The sequence below is a fragment of the Nanorana parkeri genome, unplaced genomic scaffold (assembly GCF_000935625.1).
Source record: "Nanorana parkeri isolate BGI_ZX_2015 unplaced genomic scaffold, ASM93562v1 scaffold12, whole genome shotgun sequence".
NCBI classification, from domain to species: domain Eukaryota; kingdom Metazoa; phylum Chordata; class Amphibia; order Anura; family Dicroglossidae; genus Nanorana; species Nanorana parkeri.
Window position 1 is genome coordinate 982,346 of NW_017306280.1, and position 15,197 is coordinate 997,542.

The 15,197-nt window shown below is 43.0% G+C and overlaps 1 protein-coding gene across 2 annotated transcripts in view; it reads right to left on the reverse strand.

Annotated features, from left to right (window-relative positions):
- Nucleotides 1–14,417: 14,417 nt before the first annotated feature.
- Nucleotides 14,418–15,197, reverse strand: part of ESR2 (estrogen receptor 2) — a 28,846-nt gene continuing 28,066 nt past the window's right edge. For both annotated transcript variants that reach the window (XM_018556215.1, XM_018556207.1), the window contains one exon: nt 14,418–14,900. In XM_018556215.1, coding sequence (XP_018411717.1) covers nt 14,723–14,900 — 178 coding nt within the window. In that variant the 3' untranslated portion in view covers nt 14,418–14,722. The remainder of the gene's footprint in view (nt 14,901–15,197) is intronic.

Consider the following 15,197-nt stretch of genomic DNA (forward strand, 5'->3'; position numbering starts at 1 on the left):
TATATATATATATAAACACACACATATACACATACATACATACATACATACACATATACTAATTACACTTAAAAACGTTCCGTCAGTCACTCTATCCAAAACAGAGAGCTTGTTAGGTCCAGTTTCTGGGTCTGACCCCTACTGTGGCCATTATCAGGTGTTCACAATCCTCCTGGTAACCTGGTTACTTATTTTATATTCTGGTGTATCGAAGATGAGACACTGGAACACCTAAACCTCCCAGGTAGACAGGAATATAGATAGGAATTGTGGCAGGAAGATCTCGCTGTTGGGGTATCCAATGCATATGATAAGCTAAGACTGACTCATCCCAACAGACTCCACCTAGAATTTAAAAAAAAACAATTTTAAAGTAGACTGTCCCTTTAATAAATTTATTAAAGAAAGTAGATTTGTAATATTACAGTAAAACTACAGACTGACACACGAGAATTACGATTTTTTTAGCCGCAGACTAGAAGGCCATAGACCAAAAGCCACAGACATACATACTGCCTGAATTCGTTAGTAAAATCAGGCTTTCTATGCGCTTCCAGAAGCCGTGCCTAACACATATAAAAGACGGCAAGCTTTCACTTAGCAGACTGACTGGGGCATGCGGAGCTCACTGTGCTTTCTGTACTACTCAACCTAAAACTAAAAGCTAAAACTTTTACATTTTTTCTTTAAAAACCAATAGTGGTCACCAGGTTAGACAGGTGTCATACGATGTCACTAAGTGTCAATGACATACTTTGAACATCGCCATCATGAGGGGGTTAAATTAAAAAAATTAACCCCTTAGGGTGAAAAACAAATCTGCAGCTCAGCTGCAGATTTTTATATATATATATATAAAATCACATTTTTCCTCTTTTACCAATTGCTTGCTAATTACGGTATATCAAGCAGTCATTGTGAATGGATCTCACCATCATTAAGACTGCTTGATAATTGAATTTTTGGTTGTTATTAGGCAGCTCCAAACTTAGGGACAGCCAATAAGAACCTTAGTGACACTGACTATGACATGCTGATACTGCAGCGTGTTAGGGTCAGGTGTCACTAAAGACTTCTGATCAATGCCACACCGATCAAAAATTAAACTAGGTTTCAGCATAGAAACATTTAGCCAAAGCCTGGTACACATGGGGATTTCCTAATCCTGATCTATACATCTAAAAAGGTGCCCATACACCTTGCACATATCTGCAGATTTTCTGTGGTCAGATGGAAAAAGTGGAACAGATTGGCCCAGGTGGAGATTACTCCATCCACACAGTTTAGCGTAGATGGAGGAATCTTTTGCACCTTTTCAATCTGACCATAGAAAATCCACAGATAATTGTAAGGTGTAGGCCAGCTTTACAGTGATAGGGTTCAGTTCACACTTTCAGCGACCGAGTGTCTGTAAAAGTTTAAAACTTGTATTCATGGATACCTCAATACTGATTCCAGAGCCCCAAATAGCTGTTCACGTAATTGGGCACTTAATGGCGGGGGTTGTACAGTGTACATCTCCTGTCACTAGGGGGTTAAACATGTCAATAATTTCATAAAATCCCATTAAAAAAATTGAACATATTAATAGAATTTCAAAGGTAATTTGAGATTTTTTTATATCTGAACCTTTTCTAAATAATACCTGGTATTATTTAATGAAAGTTGCAGATATAAACATATCTTCATGGAAGTGAAGGGAAAACCAAAGTTGTCATCAGAACACATGGTGAGGGTAACCCTTCTAATGGGAATACCTTTTCCAGTAACAACTGTCTAAGACAGGGGTCTCAAACAGTGACATGCGGAGCCTTCCGTGTTGGGTGAGGCCTTGCCGAGCCCCGCCTGCAGCAAAGATCCACCCCCATCACACTGAAGCCCCACCCCCAACTCTGTAACCAAGCTATGTATGGAGGAGGGGGGAAAAAACTACCCCTGCTGCAAACCTTACTAATCCATCGTTTCAGCCAGCCTTTACTGAATGATTTCAGAGTGCTGGCAGAAAGGATCCCGAGTCCTGGCACAGAGGAAGAGGAACAGTTTGCAGTCTGCATCCAACAGAGATGCAGACCGTGTAGCTGCTCCCGCAAGTCAGGTACGCGTCCGTGACCGTGTACCTGACATGTCAGTTGGCTGCGAGCCATATAGTACCAGCCAATTGCGACCCGCGGGCTGGTACTTTGAGACCCCTGGTCTAAGAAGAGAATTCTCCTAAATTGTAGAGAGTTCTTCACTTCCTGTCATATCTCTGGAACAGGAAAATAGGGAAACATTTCCCAACTAGACATAGCAAAAAATAAACTCATAGCAGTTTTAACCCTTGCCTACTGTATAAAAAATGCTATACATAGACCTTGCATGTGGCAACACTTGTATCTCACATATGTGGAAAAAAAAGCATGGGTATGCATCATTTCCTAGGAGGTGCTACAGGGGTGTGAATGCTACCTGCAGTATCCAGGCTGTGTGCTATATGGCTTCTTATGCTGGAGGGTTGTATGCCTCCCAACTGCCTGAGATGAGAAAAAAGGGTCACCTTCCAGCACAATGTATTTGGCAATTGACACCTACCATGCCAAAAAAAAGAATATTGGTGAAACGCAGAATTCTTTTCTACTATTACTTTTTCATTATATTGTCTTTTTAAAACAGCAAACAAGATAAGGGATAGGACTTCACTGCATTAAAACACTTTTTATAGTTAAATAGAACATATGTTATTCTGTATGAAACTGCATTGTGTGATTGCAGATAGCATACAGATTAGCGTCAGTGTGTATAGCAGTCCTGCCAGACAGGGATCTGTGCGTGTAGGATTTCCTAGCAGGCCAGTCAGGAGACAAACTGCAGGTGGTGGCAGACTACCGCGAGTTGGGTGTCTGGTATGTGTGGGTGTTTGAGCAGTGGGAAAATGGTAACACAAGGATTCTAGCTTGTAGGATAGCTTGAGGAAGTGTGTGGTAATCACTTGGCTGCTGCACAGCCCTTAGAGTGCAACAGATTGTATGTATGTATGTATGTATGTATGTATGTATGTATGTGTTCAGTAAGCTAATTTTGGGTGCATCGCCCTCCAATGGCAGGCAATAGTATTACATGTGGTGATTGTTTCACAGTAGTGTTTTATCAGCCCAAAGCACCTCCCTCCTCCAAACGAGGACCCCACTCCGGTTATCGAGTCGCTGTGGGCGGGCAGGCAGGCCCTCCTTAATTGACAGTCAGGGACAGTCCCTCGAAGAACTGTTGGGAGGGAGGCAGTTGGGCGGTATGGCCTTGCTCCAGCCTTGAGCAGAATGCCGACCTTAAACACATGGCAATGGATTTCTAATATGAGCAAGGTCTAAATGTCACACAGTAGGAAAAGTTATTGTTTAATTTTCTATCCAACATTTTGGGCAGTCAGAGATCACAGTCGTCATGGTACTGCTGAATAAAATGCTGTCTGCTGCACAAATTATTGGTCAAAGCACAGACCCGATAATGCAATAATACAGGCAGTTGGATGATTCATGCCGAGAGCTTTTAATTCCTTTCCACAATTAATTTTCTGTCTCTCATTTAAAAGGCCTTTTTATAAAGAAAAAAGGAACTTCAGAAATATTTATAGAACTCTCTGAAATACATCTCTCTGTCATAAAAAGGTAAAACGCATATACTCTTTTGTAAGCAATGAAATCATAAACTGTGATATGATTATTTTTTTCTTGTAGTTATTAAAAGAGAATTAAAAAAAGGACTTTGAGGTGAGTGATTTCTACTCCTCCTCATAGTTAGAGCCGACCCGTGACAAAAGAAGCCGTCACAGGTCGGCCCCATCGATCGGGAAAGGAGCAGAAACATGTCGCCGATCCGCTCACTTCCCGATCGGCTCCCCGCAGGAATTTCCCCCTCCCCTCTTCGATCCTCCAGCGCCGAGTGGAAGAACGAATGGCAGAGGGGGTGGGCACAGCTGGCTCTGCCTCTAGATAGGCAGAGCCGGCTGTTACTCACGCAGCTGGGTGGATCTCAACAGCATTGTCGGAATCTGTCCCGGTTGCGGCGCTCTCATTATATCGTGGGCAATAACCCGTGATATACTGAGCTTTGGGTCACTGGAGGAGGTCAGTATATGTCCTCCCGTGACCCTAAAGGGAACTACAGGGAAAACCACTTACCCCACTTTTAAACTCTTTAAGCTGTGCCCAAAATAAAATGTAGGCAGAGGGCAAAGGACTAGTCACCAGTATTGCCTTTGGTCTCTCTGCATCTGATGGTTCCCGATTACTGACTTACTATGCTTTGTTCTGCCCAGTGTGAAGGGAACCCTCTGAGTAGAGGCAGGGCTTTGCTTACTCATGAAAGAGCCCCTAACAAAAGGAGAGGAGTGGGCAGTGACATCACCAAGTCCCTCTCCAAATCTCCAGAGACTAACATTCAGAGGCAGCATTGCCTGAGATCTCTCACTGCAGATATACAGCTGTGAGGCTGTAAGCACTGCAGTGCCTAGGGACCCTCACATTTCAGGAAGTACACTGCTATTTTCCAGGAAACATTTAATACAAGAGTTACATTTTTCAGGGTATGGCTAAGGCACAATTAACATTTCTAAATGCTTCCAGTAAGATACCAGTCTTTACTTTTTGACTTCAGTTCTACTTTAAAGGGGGAACCTAACAGGATAGAAATACTGGAGCTGCCACATACAACTTGTTTCATAGGTGGTAGTTCCAGAATGATTACCCCTACCCTTGCTTATCCTTGTTTTGCCATCTAGTGAGTCACTGAATGGAACAAGCATCCAAGTTGGGGTGTTAGAGATTATTAACCCACCAAATAGTGAGAGCAACAGTGCAGAAGACATTTCCATATTTAAAAATAGGATGAAGATCTTAAAAACAAATCAGACACAGTGGCTCCCATATCTTATCCTACCAGGTTCTCAGTAAGGTTGTAGTGTATTTTGGAATGGCAATCTTAAGCCCTGCCATTAGTAGAGATTGAACCACACCTCAATTTAGATGCTGTCGTTTGCCAAGTTTTGAGATACTGAATGAGAGTGGGAGCCTTTCATATTCAAGGCTGAACACAGACAGGTGGCTGCCGTCCAGAGAACAATGGGTAAAGGACATCTGTCCATTGATCTGTAGCACTGGGCCCAGTGGGGTTAATCATAAGGCTCAAGCCACAAACTGAAGGGGCATATGCACAATAACATCTTTCTCTCCTCATCACACTGGCAAGGGGTATGGACTGGCCAGATCACACAGAGTTGAAAAACCTCTGCAAGTATTGTGAACTGCTTTTATCATTAGAATTGTTCATCAATCTCCGAGGGCTTCCTCTAACGTGACCCAATGTTTCAGTGGAGGGTTACATTAGGCTGTGTATGGTCAGTCCAACACACCCACTACCCGACATCTGCCATACCATAACAAACAGTATAAAAAGCAGAGTGTAGCAGAACAGGCCCTGAACATGCACAATAGCAATAACTTCCAGCACCAGTAGCTTGGGCACAGAACTCCCAGCTCAGATGGTGATGTCCTAGACTAAGGCCCCCTTTACACTAACCCTTTAAACCAGTATAGCACCCTGTAAGCAGGAGTGCTTAGTACAGTTAGTATTGTCAGATTGTAATCAGCCTGATGCTGATTTGTAATCTATGCTCATCTGGTTTCCCCTAATCAGTCTGTCATCATTTACATCTGCCTGCTGCTGGGTGTACCCTTGCCACAGGGCAGAGCAACCAATGAGGGACTGTTATGAGTATGCATGTCTCCCTAGCCAATTACTAGGGAGGTTAATGGCCAGTGGTGCATACTGGATGAGGAGAAAAATATTTGGGGTGGACCATGTGAGCTCACTTTTCTTCCCACGGGCCCGCCCTGCCTGGGAAAGGGGGGGGGGGGAGGCTGCTACGGACTGTCTGATTTGGTTAAGCCTAAAGCCTGGGGACTAGCCATGTGCTTGCACTGAATCTGAGGGCCCAATGGCTATCAAGGATGAAGATGACCAATGATTTCTGATTCAAGTACTGCTTGGCCAGGTTCATTTGTTTTCATTTGAGATACAAGTGCAGAGAAGCCGTAGAGCAGTAAATGACAGCTCTCCCGCTTGATGTGTTTCGTTTACGAATCAAAAATTCAGGTGTATCCGAATTTAATTATCAAACATTCAGATTCCTTCAGGATTCGTTATCTCTGTCATTCAGAAATTTGGATGCAGCCAAAAGTCCAAATTTACTGAAATTCGTATGAATTTCAATTTGGAATGAAACGAATCGCACATGTCTATTCTATGGGCAGCTGTATGTATAGGGACCGGCGTCCCTTTACATTAGCGGTCTCAAAGTAAATGTGGGGGGGGGGTCATTTTTTTATGTGTATGGGAGGGGGGGTGTATTAATTTACATGTCCAGGGTTACACTCGGTATTCTTTCGGCCAGCGTTCTGAAATCCTGTCGGCTGGGTTCACACCTAGGTTTCGTGACCCGCGTTTCCCGTTACAAATGCGCGTTTCCGAGGGCTACTTGGCCGTATCCCAATGGAAACGCACGACAAAAACGCCCCAAAGTAGCTCCTGTACTTCTTTGGGCGTAGGGCGTTTTGTAGCGCGTTCATACGGCCTGTAATACTCCCAGGTGTGAACCATACCCATAGGAAATAATGGGATTTTGGTGTTTGAGCTGTTGGAGGTGTTGGAAAAATAAATATACATGTTCATATAATCATTTGTACCTAAATATTCAGCGGTTAGTTCTGTTATTTTATTCACTTATAAAAACTTACTAAACATATATAATATACAGCAGCACCCAGACTGACAGAGGAAGGGTCAACAATAGGAGCCATTTCAGGATCTACTGCTTTGCACAGTGTGTTTTTGCTTTTGTCCTTGAACAATCTATACATCCATTTACAATGAATATAGATCTTTTTTTTCTTTTTACATTTACTAGTTATGGCAAAAAGGGATAGAAAAAGGAAGACAATCTTTTCGCTCCACTTCCATCCTCCAAAAAAAAAAACGCAAAACACACAATTTGTTGTATATAACAGAAGTAGATTTGTCACAGCTGTTTTACAGTTTTAGATAGTCAATTAAAATAAAAAAAAAACAGTTTAAAATAAAACCGCATTGTTTCTAAATGTCATTTACAATAAAATGCGCAGTCTGTTAAATCTCCAAAGAGGAACATAATGTGCCCTGATTGTTTAGGCAAACAGTCACCTGCTGGCAGCAGGAAAAGCTTTCACATCCACGACTGGCTCTAAAAGACTCTCTTCGTGGGGCGGTTTGGGCATTTTTGAGAACCGTTGCCAATAAAAGATGTACTGTGCATCTATTCAGACGCTCGCGGAATGCTTTCCATTTACATGCAATAACGTTCCCACACCAAAAAAAGAGGAAAAAAATAACAATTTCATGCAATCATTTTTACTGTTGAGCCTTTCCCCCCCCAATTATTATTATTCACATTTCCATGGCAATAATGAAAGTTATTCTTATGCACTGGTAACCCAAAGGCAATCAAAACTTCTCGTTAGGGAACTCTAAGTCAGTGGGCTGCACTGTGCACCTGGAAGAACACAATTGAGATATTCTGTAAGGTAGCACAAAGAAAATGTACAAAGGGCTGTAAAGCAATCAGACTGCTGCAGTCGGGTCATTAAGGTTTTCATTGGCTGCTACAGGTTACAGCACTTTGCACTGTATTACTAAATATTCCCATAAAGAACATCACCAAAAATAAGCAGATGCAATATATAGGGGGAGTGGCAATGTTTACAGTTGCATCTACAGAGTTCGCCTGCCACAGGAGGAATGCAGGAGAACAGATTGGGGAGGATTCTCTAGGAATTTGGGAATCCTACTAGAGCTTGCATTGGGCAAATGGACACAGAGAAGTTGTATGTTTAAAAACAGGGCATTGGTGGTTCACTGGGGCTCATACCCTATGCAAGATCCCTCACTCAAACCTGTGACATCACCTCCTCTGCCTGCCAGGAGCCACTGGTGGCTCTAAAGCTGGGTATACATTAGTAGATTTTCTGGGGGGCTTAAGGAAAAAAAAAAAAAAAAAATGACAGATTCTTCCATCTACGCTCAACAGCGTAGATGGAGGAATTTACCACTGCCATTATTGTATTTTGGCAGTCGGCCCTGCTGGCTGTCACAATACCAGGACAGTGCCTTAATCTAATGTGATGCAAGCACTCTTCGGCCAACAATCTTCCTCCCGACCACTTTGATTTCAGACAGGGCAACCCATTGAGTGAATTTTGCTCAGTGTGTTGACCACTTTAGATTGTCGTATCATTCCTATGCCATAGCTCCCAACTGTGCTTCTTCTTTTGCAACAAAATCCCTCTGTTTCTCTTTCCTCCTTAGTTGTCCTTTTTTAGTCCCATGTACTTAAAAGAGAACTATGGGGCAAGTGTTTTTCCCCATAGTTCTCTTAAGGGTCACGGGAGGACATAAACTAACCTCCTCCAGTGACCCAAAGCTCAGTATATAGCGAGCTACAGCTCGCGGTATACTGAGACCACCGCAGCCGGGACGGATCCTGACATTACTGTCGAGATCCACCCAGCTGCGTGATTGACAGCTGGCTCTGCCTATCTAGAGGTAGAGCCAGCTGTTCCCAGCCCCCTCCCCTGTCCGTTCCTCCAGTCAGCGCTGGACGATCGGAGTGGGGAGAATCCCTGCAGGGAGCTGTGACTGACAGTCACGGCTCTCTGCAGGGAGATGATTGATAAGTGAGCGAGCGAGGGTATGCGTTCGTTCACTTCCCGATCTATTTAATTGTCACACGACGACTCGAACTACGAGGGTGAGGATTTTCACTCACCTAATAGTTCTCCTTTAACTCTACAATATGGCAAAATACACTATTTAACTACCAAAAGTGTTTTACTGCACTAAATGTTTTACCCAACCTCTAAATTACTGCACCTGTTATTTTGAAAAGGCATTTTAGAGGAACATATGAATAAGACACAAATATGGCTTTAACCAATTATTTTATGCATTAATTCTTCATGATCTAAATAAATGGGGGTGTGGCACAGGGTGTGTCCTTTGTCTACATACTTTGTGCTAAAATGTGTCTTTCGTTCTAATCTCAAAGTTAAATATGATCAGTACATGCAAGGTGGATGGGTGCATTAACCACTAACTACCAGAGGAATTTGAGCACAAATAAATGCTGCACACTAGGAGCAAGGTCACAAAAACTAGGAGATACCAGGAGTGTACAGCAAAAATCCTGGACCAAAATGCTGGCCTCTGAACTGTGGTCAGGTGGCTTAGTCTTCTATGCCACCTGACCACATATGCCAACCCCTTACCTATAAAAGCCAGGGTTCCAGCAGCCTTTTGGCACATGGTGTAGTTTAGTATAATTAGGGAAAGACCCCAGAGTGTTGCAGGGAGGGCTAGTTGCTGATTGTTTAAAATGTCTACATTTACGAGAAGGCACAGGCACACTCACTCTATGTTAGGACAGTCCTCAAGCACATATAGCTAGACCAGAGAGATGCAGGGAGAGATAGTTTCTGCCACCCTATACAGTGCAGTACAGTGCTATATTTACAGTCAGTATGTGTTGGGGCCTCGGAGTAGATAGAGAGAGATCACAGAGCGTTTGAAAGAAAGATACCCATTTATTTGCTGGGAAGGCGTTTTAATTTTCAAAGTTTTCATCAGGGAAAAGACTAAATCTGCTCCCTGAAGCCCCTGAAACTTTCCACCGCCTCACCACCAGCAAACCTCCTTCTGTTTACCGCCAGTACTCAACCCTCATACTCCTTCTCTGCCTGCTACCTACGCCTAGAGGGATGGAGGTAGTAGTCCATCCTGCTGGACTGCCCTTGAGACAACAGGAAGTCCTCCCCTTCCACCCGCTGCTATGCCCAAAGTTATCAGTCTATTACACCATGCAGTGTAAACTGTAGCAGAAGCCCCAGAGGGATTGTGTCGCTAACCAATGCCCCATCATGACTCACCATTCTGGTTGCTTCTTGAATGGTGACAGGATGTTGAACACATGCTGAATCAGAAGCCATTGAAGCAGTGAAAATTACCACAGCTGCATAGAGTCCATCCTTGTCCAATACTCACACAGATATTTGATGATGACCCGCTGCTGCAGCTACTGCATCAAGGTCAACTGCTAGTTCTGCAATCAGGAAGCCGAACAGCATGTAATGACTCGCCGCCCAGCTTCTTGATACTGAAGTTCCTTTCGGGATAGGCATCGGGAGCATTTGGGTGAGTGCGAGTACTCGCCCAAATACTCGGTATCAGCAACGATACTAGTATTGGTGCATCCTTATTTATCTACCAAAAGTGTTTTTCTATACAAATTCCTTTAGGTCATCTCTTAATTATCTTGCTTGCCGTTTCAAAAAGCCAGTATAAAAAGGAAAAATAATGGTGACAATAATTCTGGGGTTAACCAGTAATTTTTGTTGCATACATTCTTAATAGTCTACATAAGTGGGGGCATGACAGGGGTGTGTCCCTTACCGAAATACATTGTGGTGGAAGGTGTCCCTCTTTCTCATCTCAGAAAGTTGGAAGGTTATGTCGTAGCATATCTGCAGTCTCTGCCCACCTCCTAATTCATGACAAGACTCTCTGACAGATTTCTGTAGCATTACATTTACTGACTGCTTTTTGTGCCCCCTCCTCTTTGGTGATGCCAAGGGCTGCACTTAAGGGTCCCTTATATTAAGCAAGTTGACCACCACTGCTTTACGCTACAGGGTGATGGAGTTTTCTCTTACCCTCACCATGGGAATTTGTGACTGCATGACCACCTAATCTATACCTGATGGCTGGAAGTACTGCAAAGCAAAGAAATGTCTCATTATAAAATGCATTTGTTCAAAATAGACAGCTGTGAAAATAGACTTGGAGAAATATAAATAGAACCATAATATGGTTTAACACTGTGAAAAATGACAAAGCGTTTAGACCATAATAAAATTAGCCCACTGCGGCATTTGTAAATTGCTAAAGTGCAAAAAAGATATACAATTTTACTTTACCAAATTATCCACTGCATTAATATATTGCATTTATACAGGATTCTGCCTTTATTAAAAGGGTCTAGAGGTCAGTATTTTGTGGCAACATATATCACTGGTGTTCTCTGCACACGTTTGCTTTAAGAGTTTTTATTTAATGAGTGAAAATGTAAAACCAATCATTGTATAACTACTACTCTCCAGTATACACGGGGGGGTTTCATGACTAAGAAAAATCTTAAAGTGTAAACAAAAATTAAGGTTTCAGGGATGACTTTTGACACTAATGTTAGTGATAGAGTGTATCATATAACAGCAAAAAGTTTCCTAGCACACTCACCAGCCAGCATGCAAAAAAACTTGTCTCACCGCTAAGGTTAAAAACAGAGGTTTAGATACACGTCTTCTGCAGAAAATGTGAAAGCCGCCTCGCCAAGGCACCTCTATATAAGGCGGTCCTAACTCTAAACTATGAGAGTCTCCATCTTGGAGCACATGTAGCAAAAGATAAAATTGGGTGCAGGTTTGTCAGGTGGAAGCCCAACCTCCCTTAAAAAGGAACAGGGATGCACAAGGGACCCTGCACATCACAACGGCAGCTGAGACCCTCCGTGCGTCACTGCACTAAATCTAATTGTTTTGCTAGACTGTAATATATATATTACAGTCTAGCAAAACAATTTGTAATCTGGGTAAAAATCATCAAATGATGACAGCACCAATGACGGTTGTGTACATACCCTAACCCCAAACCATAAGCCTCAGCCTTAAAATATTCACTAACTCCTCTACCCTTCCACTAATCATTTATTTTAACCTCTTTCACACAAACTGATCCAGTGTCATGTGACTATGTCCTTTGCTCCTACATTATCTATGGCAACAAGTTTGTCTACTGACCTAATCTGCAATGTTATTAGAGGAAGAATGGTGTCATGTTATGAATGACAACTCTGCATTGCTAAAGGAGAGAAGTAAGGAAGTTAGTTATTTAATGTTAACAAATGTAAGGTCCCAGGTTATAGAGACAGGAAGCTTGGGGGCCAATTTCCAGGTCCCAGTGAGATACCTTAGGAACCAACTTCCAGGTCCCAGTGAGAAAAAGCTTGGGAGCCAACTTCGAGGTCCCAGTGAGAAAAAGCTTGAAAGCCAACTCCTAGTGACAGAAAGATTGGAAGCCAACTTTTACGTGTCAGGTTAGAGTGACAGAAAGACTGGGAAAAACAACTTCTAGCTCCCAGGAAATAGACAGACAAATTGGGGCAGCGATTCTGCCTTGCAGTTATGACGGTCCCTGGTTCAAGTCTCGGTCAGGACACGATCTGCAAGGAGTTTGCATGTTCTCCCTGTGCTTGCATGGGTTTCCTCTGAGTCTTCTGGTTTCCGCCCACACTCCAAAGACATGCTGGTAGGCTAATTGGCTCCCGTCTAAATCGGCCTTGTATGGATGCGAGATAGGGACCTTGGATTGTAATCTCCTTGAGGGCTAGGACCAATGTGAACGTGAAACTATGTAAAGCACTGTGTAAATTGTCAATGCTATATAAATACCTGTAAAATAAATAAATTGGGAGCCAACTTTCATGTCACAGGTTATAGAAACAGGTCATCTTCCAGGTCCCTCAATCTCCTTGTCTTATCCAAAACACATAAAAAACTGCTGCACCACACTAGAAATGTGTTATGTAGTAAAGCAAATGAACAGCAAAACAGATCAAAACTTCATTCCTATAACAAAACAGTATTTGTAAGACATTCTCACTGACACTCACACTTGCAGACAGATCATCTTTGAGTAGGCCCAGGGCTGGATTTCCCACAAGGCCAACCAACGCCCGGCCTTGGGGCAGCAGGGAGTAGAGGGGCAGCCCGGGTGTGGAATTCCTATCTCCCGATGCCCGGGACATGCAGTTATGGGTGCCGGGAGAGTAGTTGTTGTCTACATTTAGCCCTGCTTTGAGCAAGCAGAGCTAAATGTACAGCAAGGAAGCCGCCGCTTGTTTTGCACAAGTAATCTCGGCAATGCCACCGAGATCACTTGTATGCAGCTTGCAGGTCTGCCATTCCCCATGGGGGGGTTGACGGGTAGGGTGGCGCATTGAGGGAACCTGGCTTTGGGGCAGCAGAGAGAGTAAAGCCGGCCCCGAGTAGGCAGCAAAGATTATTGTAATGTTGAGGAGATAATACTGTAGATGGTGGAGCAGGTATCAGTGGGAATCTCATTTATTATGCCTCCAACTAGGCATACATGAAAAGATGGCACACTTGCAGAGCAGCATTACTTCATTACTTTGGTTGGTCAATAATGATTTAGCTATTGTTTAAAATATCATTGCTACAAACCTTGTTAAGAAGCTCATAGTCCTAAACTAAGTATTGAACTAGGAAACAATCCAAGTGATATTGACAATGCAGATCACATCTATGAAGCGTATACATCTCTATGTATAATCCCAAATTGGTGAAACGTGTTAGAGGTGAGTGACGATAAAAGGGGAGATACTATGATATTGTATACTGGATAATGCGATGGTTGTAAGGTACTTAAAAAAACGTACAATCTGCCTATCTTTGACAGGCAGATCGTACTTGCGATGATCGCAAGCTGCACCCCCGAGGGGCAGGCTCCCGACGACCGCAATGCCGAACGGGCAGTGTGCGCTTGCGCACACCAGCCCGGCCCGCTTTTATCTTGCGAACATGCTACACCCCTCGGTGGGGCATGCTCGTAAGTTTAAAGTCGTGCGACCTTACAGTAGTAGAGGTCGCACGGCTTCCACACACCTTATGATAATCGTACGATCGCGGGATTTCCCGCGATTATCGTAAGGTGTGTGGGCACCCTTAGAAGGAGGAATAAAGTGTTTTCAGTGAAGATGGTGTGCGATAGTATTTGTTGGGGATATAGGAAGCAATCCAGTCACCAAAAAAACTCTGCCTATAGCTCATGCGACTCATGACCCATATCTGCTGGACTCTCAGCAGCCCTAAAAATGTTCGGTAGTTGTCCAACCTTGAATCCAATATGATCACCTGAGAAGTTTATAGTTCACTTGTTTAAACGGTTTCAGATTTCACACATCCAGATTTCCCTTGAGCACTCATTTCTCACGTCATTGCATTCGTTTTCTATTAAGCAAATGATATTATACATCACTACACAAGTACTAGGTAACGTACATTACAAATTGTCTCAGACACAGTTGGGAAAATCTCCAGCATTATTCTTATGCTCTTTAATCTGTAGACAGTCCTCCAGTCATTTATCTTTACAGACATGGGTAAAGTACGATTGCCACCTGTCCGCTATCTTACTGGCCTGATAAAAACAGGACTTGTTGCTATCATCAACAGAACAGGTATAGTAATAAAACAAGAAACCACTAAGGACAATATCCCCCCACAAAAATGACAAGCACCGGTACATACCCCGGCTTCACTATTATAAATATGTACAAATCAAGTGCATGCAAATTGAACAAACTCACCTGAGAATCCGATATAAAATTATCTTCTCGTAGTAACTATACAAATTACATTCCTATAATAAATTGGAATTTTGATATGTTTGTAATAAAGGACAAAAATTGTGTTTGGCGCACATACAAGACAGCTCCCGTTATCACCTTGTCTTAAATGTAGTCAAGTAAAAGTTTGCAGGCTTTGTTCAGTCATCAGTTTTTCACATTAGTAATGCAGACCTTGGCCAGTCACTGAGGTGGCTGAGAGCTGGGGTCCCTACCGTCCGCTTTGGCACTGTAGCTGGCAGCCGCCATCGGCTTTCTATGGTCCCGGAGCGTGTGAGCGTTCAACATCTCTAGCAGCAAGTCGTAGACGGGCACCACGTTCTTACACTTCATGCTGAGCAGATGTTCCATCCCCTTGTTACTAAAACCAACAAGGTACAAAGTCAAAAGGTGTGTTGCATTCAGAAATTCCAATAACATATTAAAAATGTGTGTTTGTGTTACTTGTATAGTGTTGGCGACTAAGGGTGGATGGAACCATAGTAAGTAGCGCGTGGGGGGGAAATCAACATCTGACTAAGGTCTTCTTTATACTGTATGTGGTCAATGGCTTTTGTTATGCATTGGAATGACACCAAAAAGATAATTGTTTTCCATTTGCCTCGTTCACACCACAATGTTGACTTCATAGGCAGCACAGTGTGGAAAAATGTGTGTG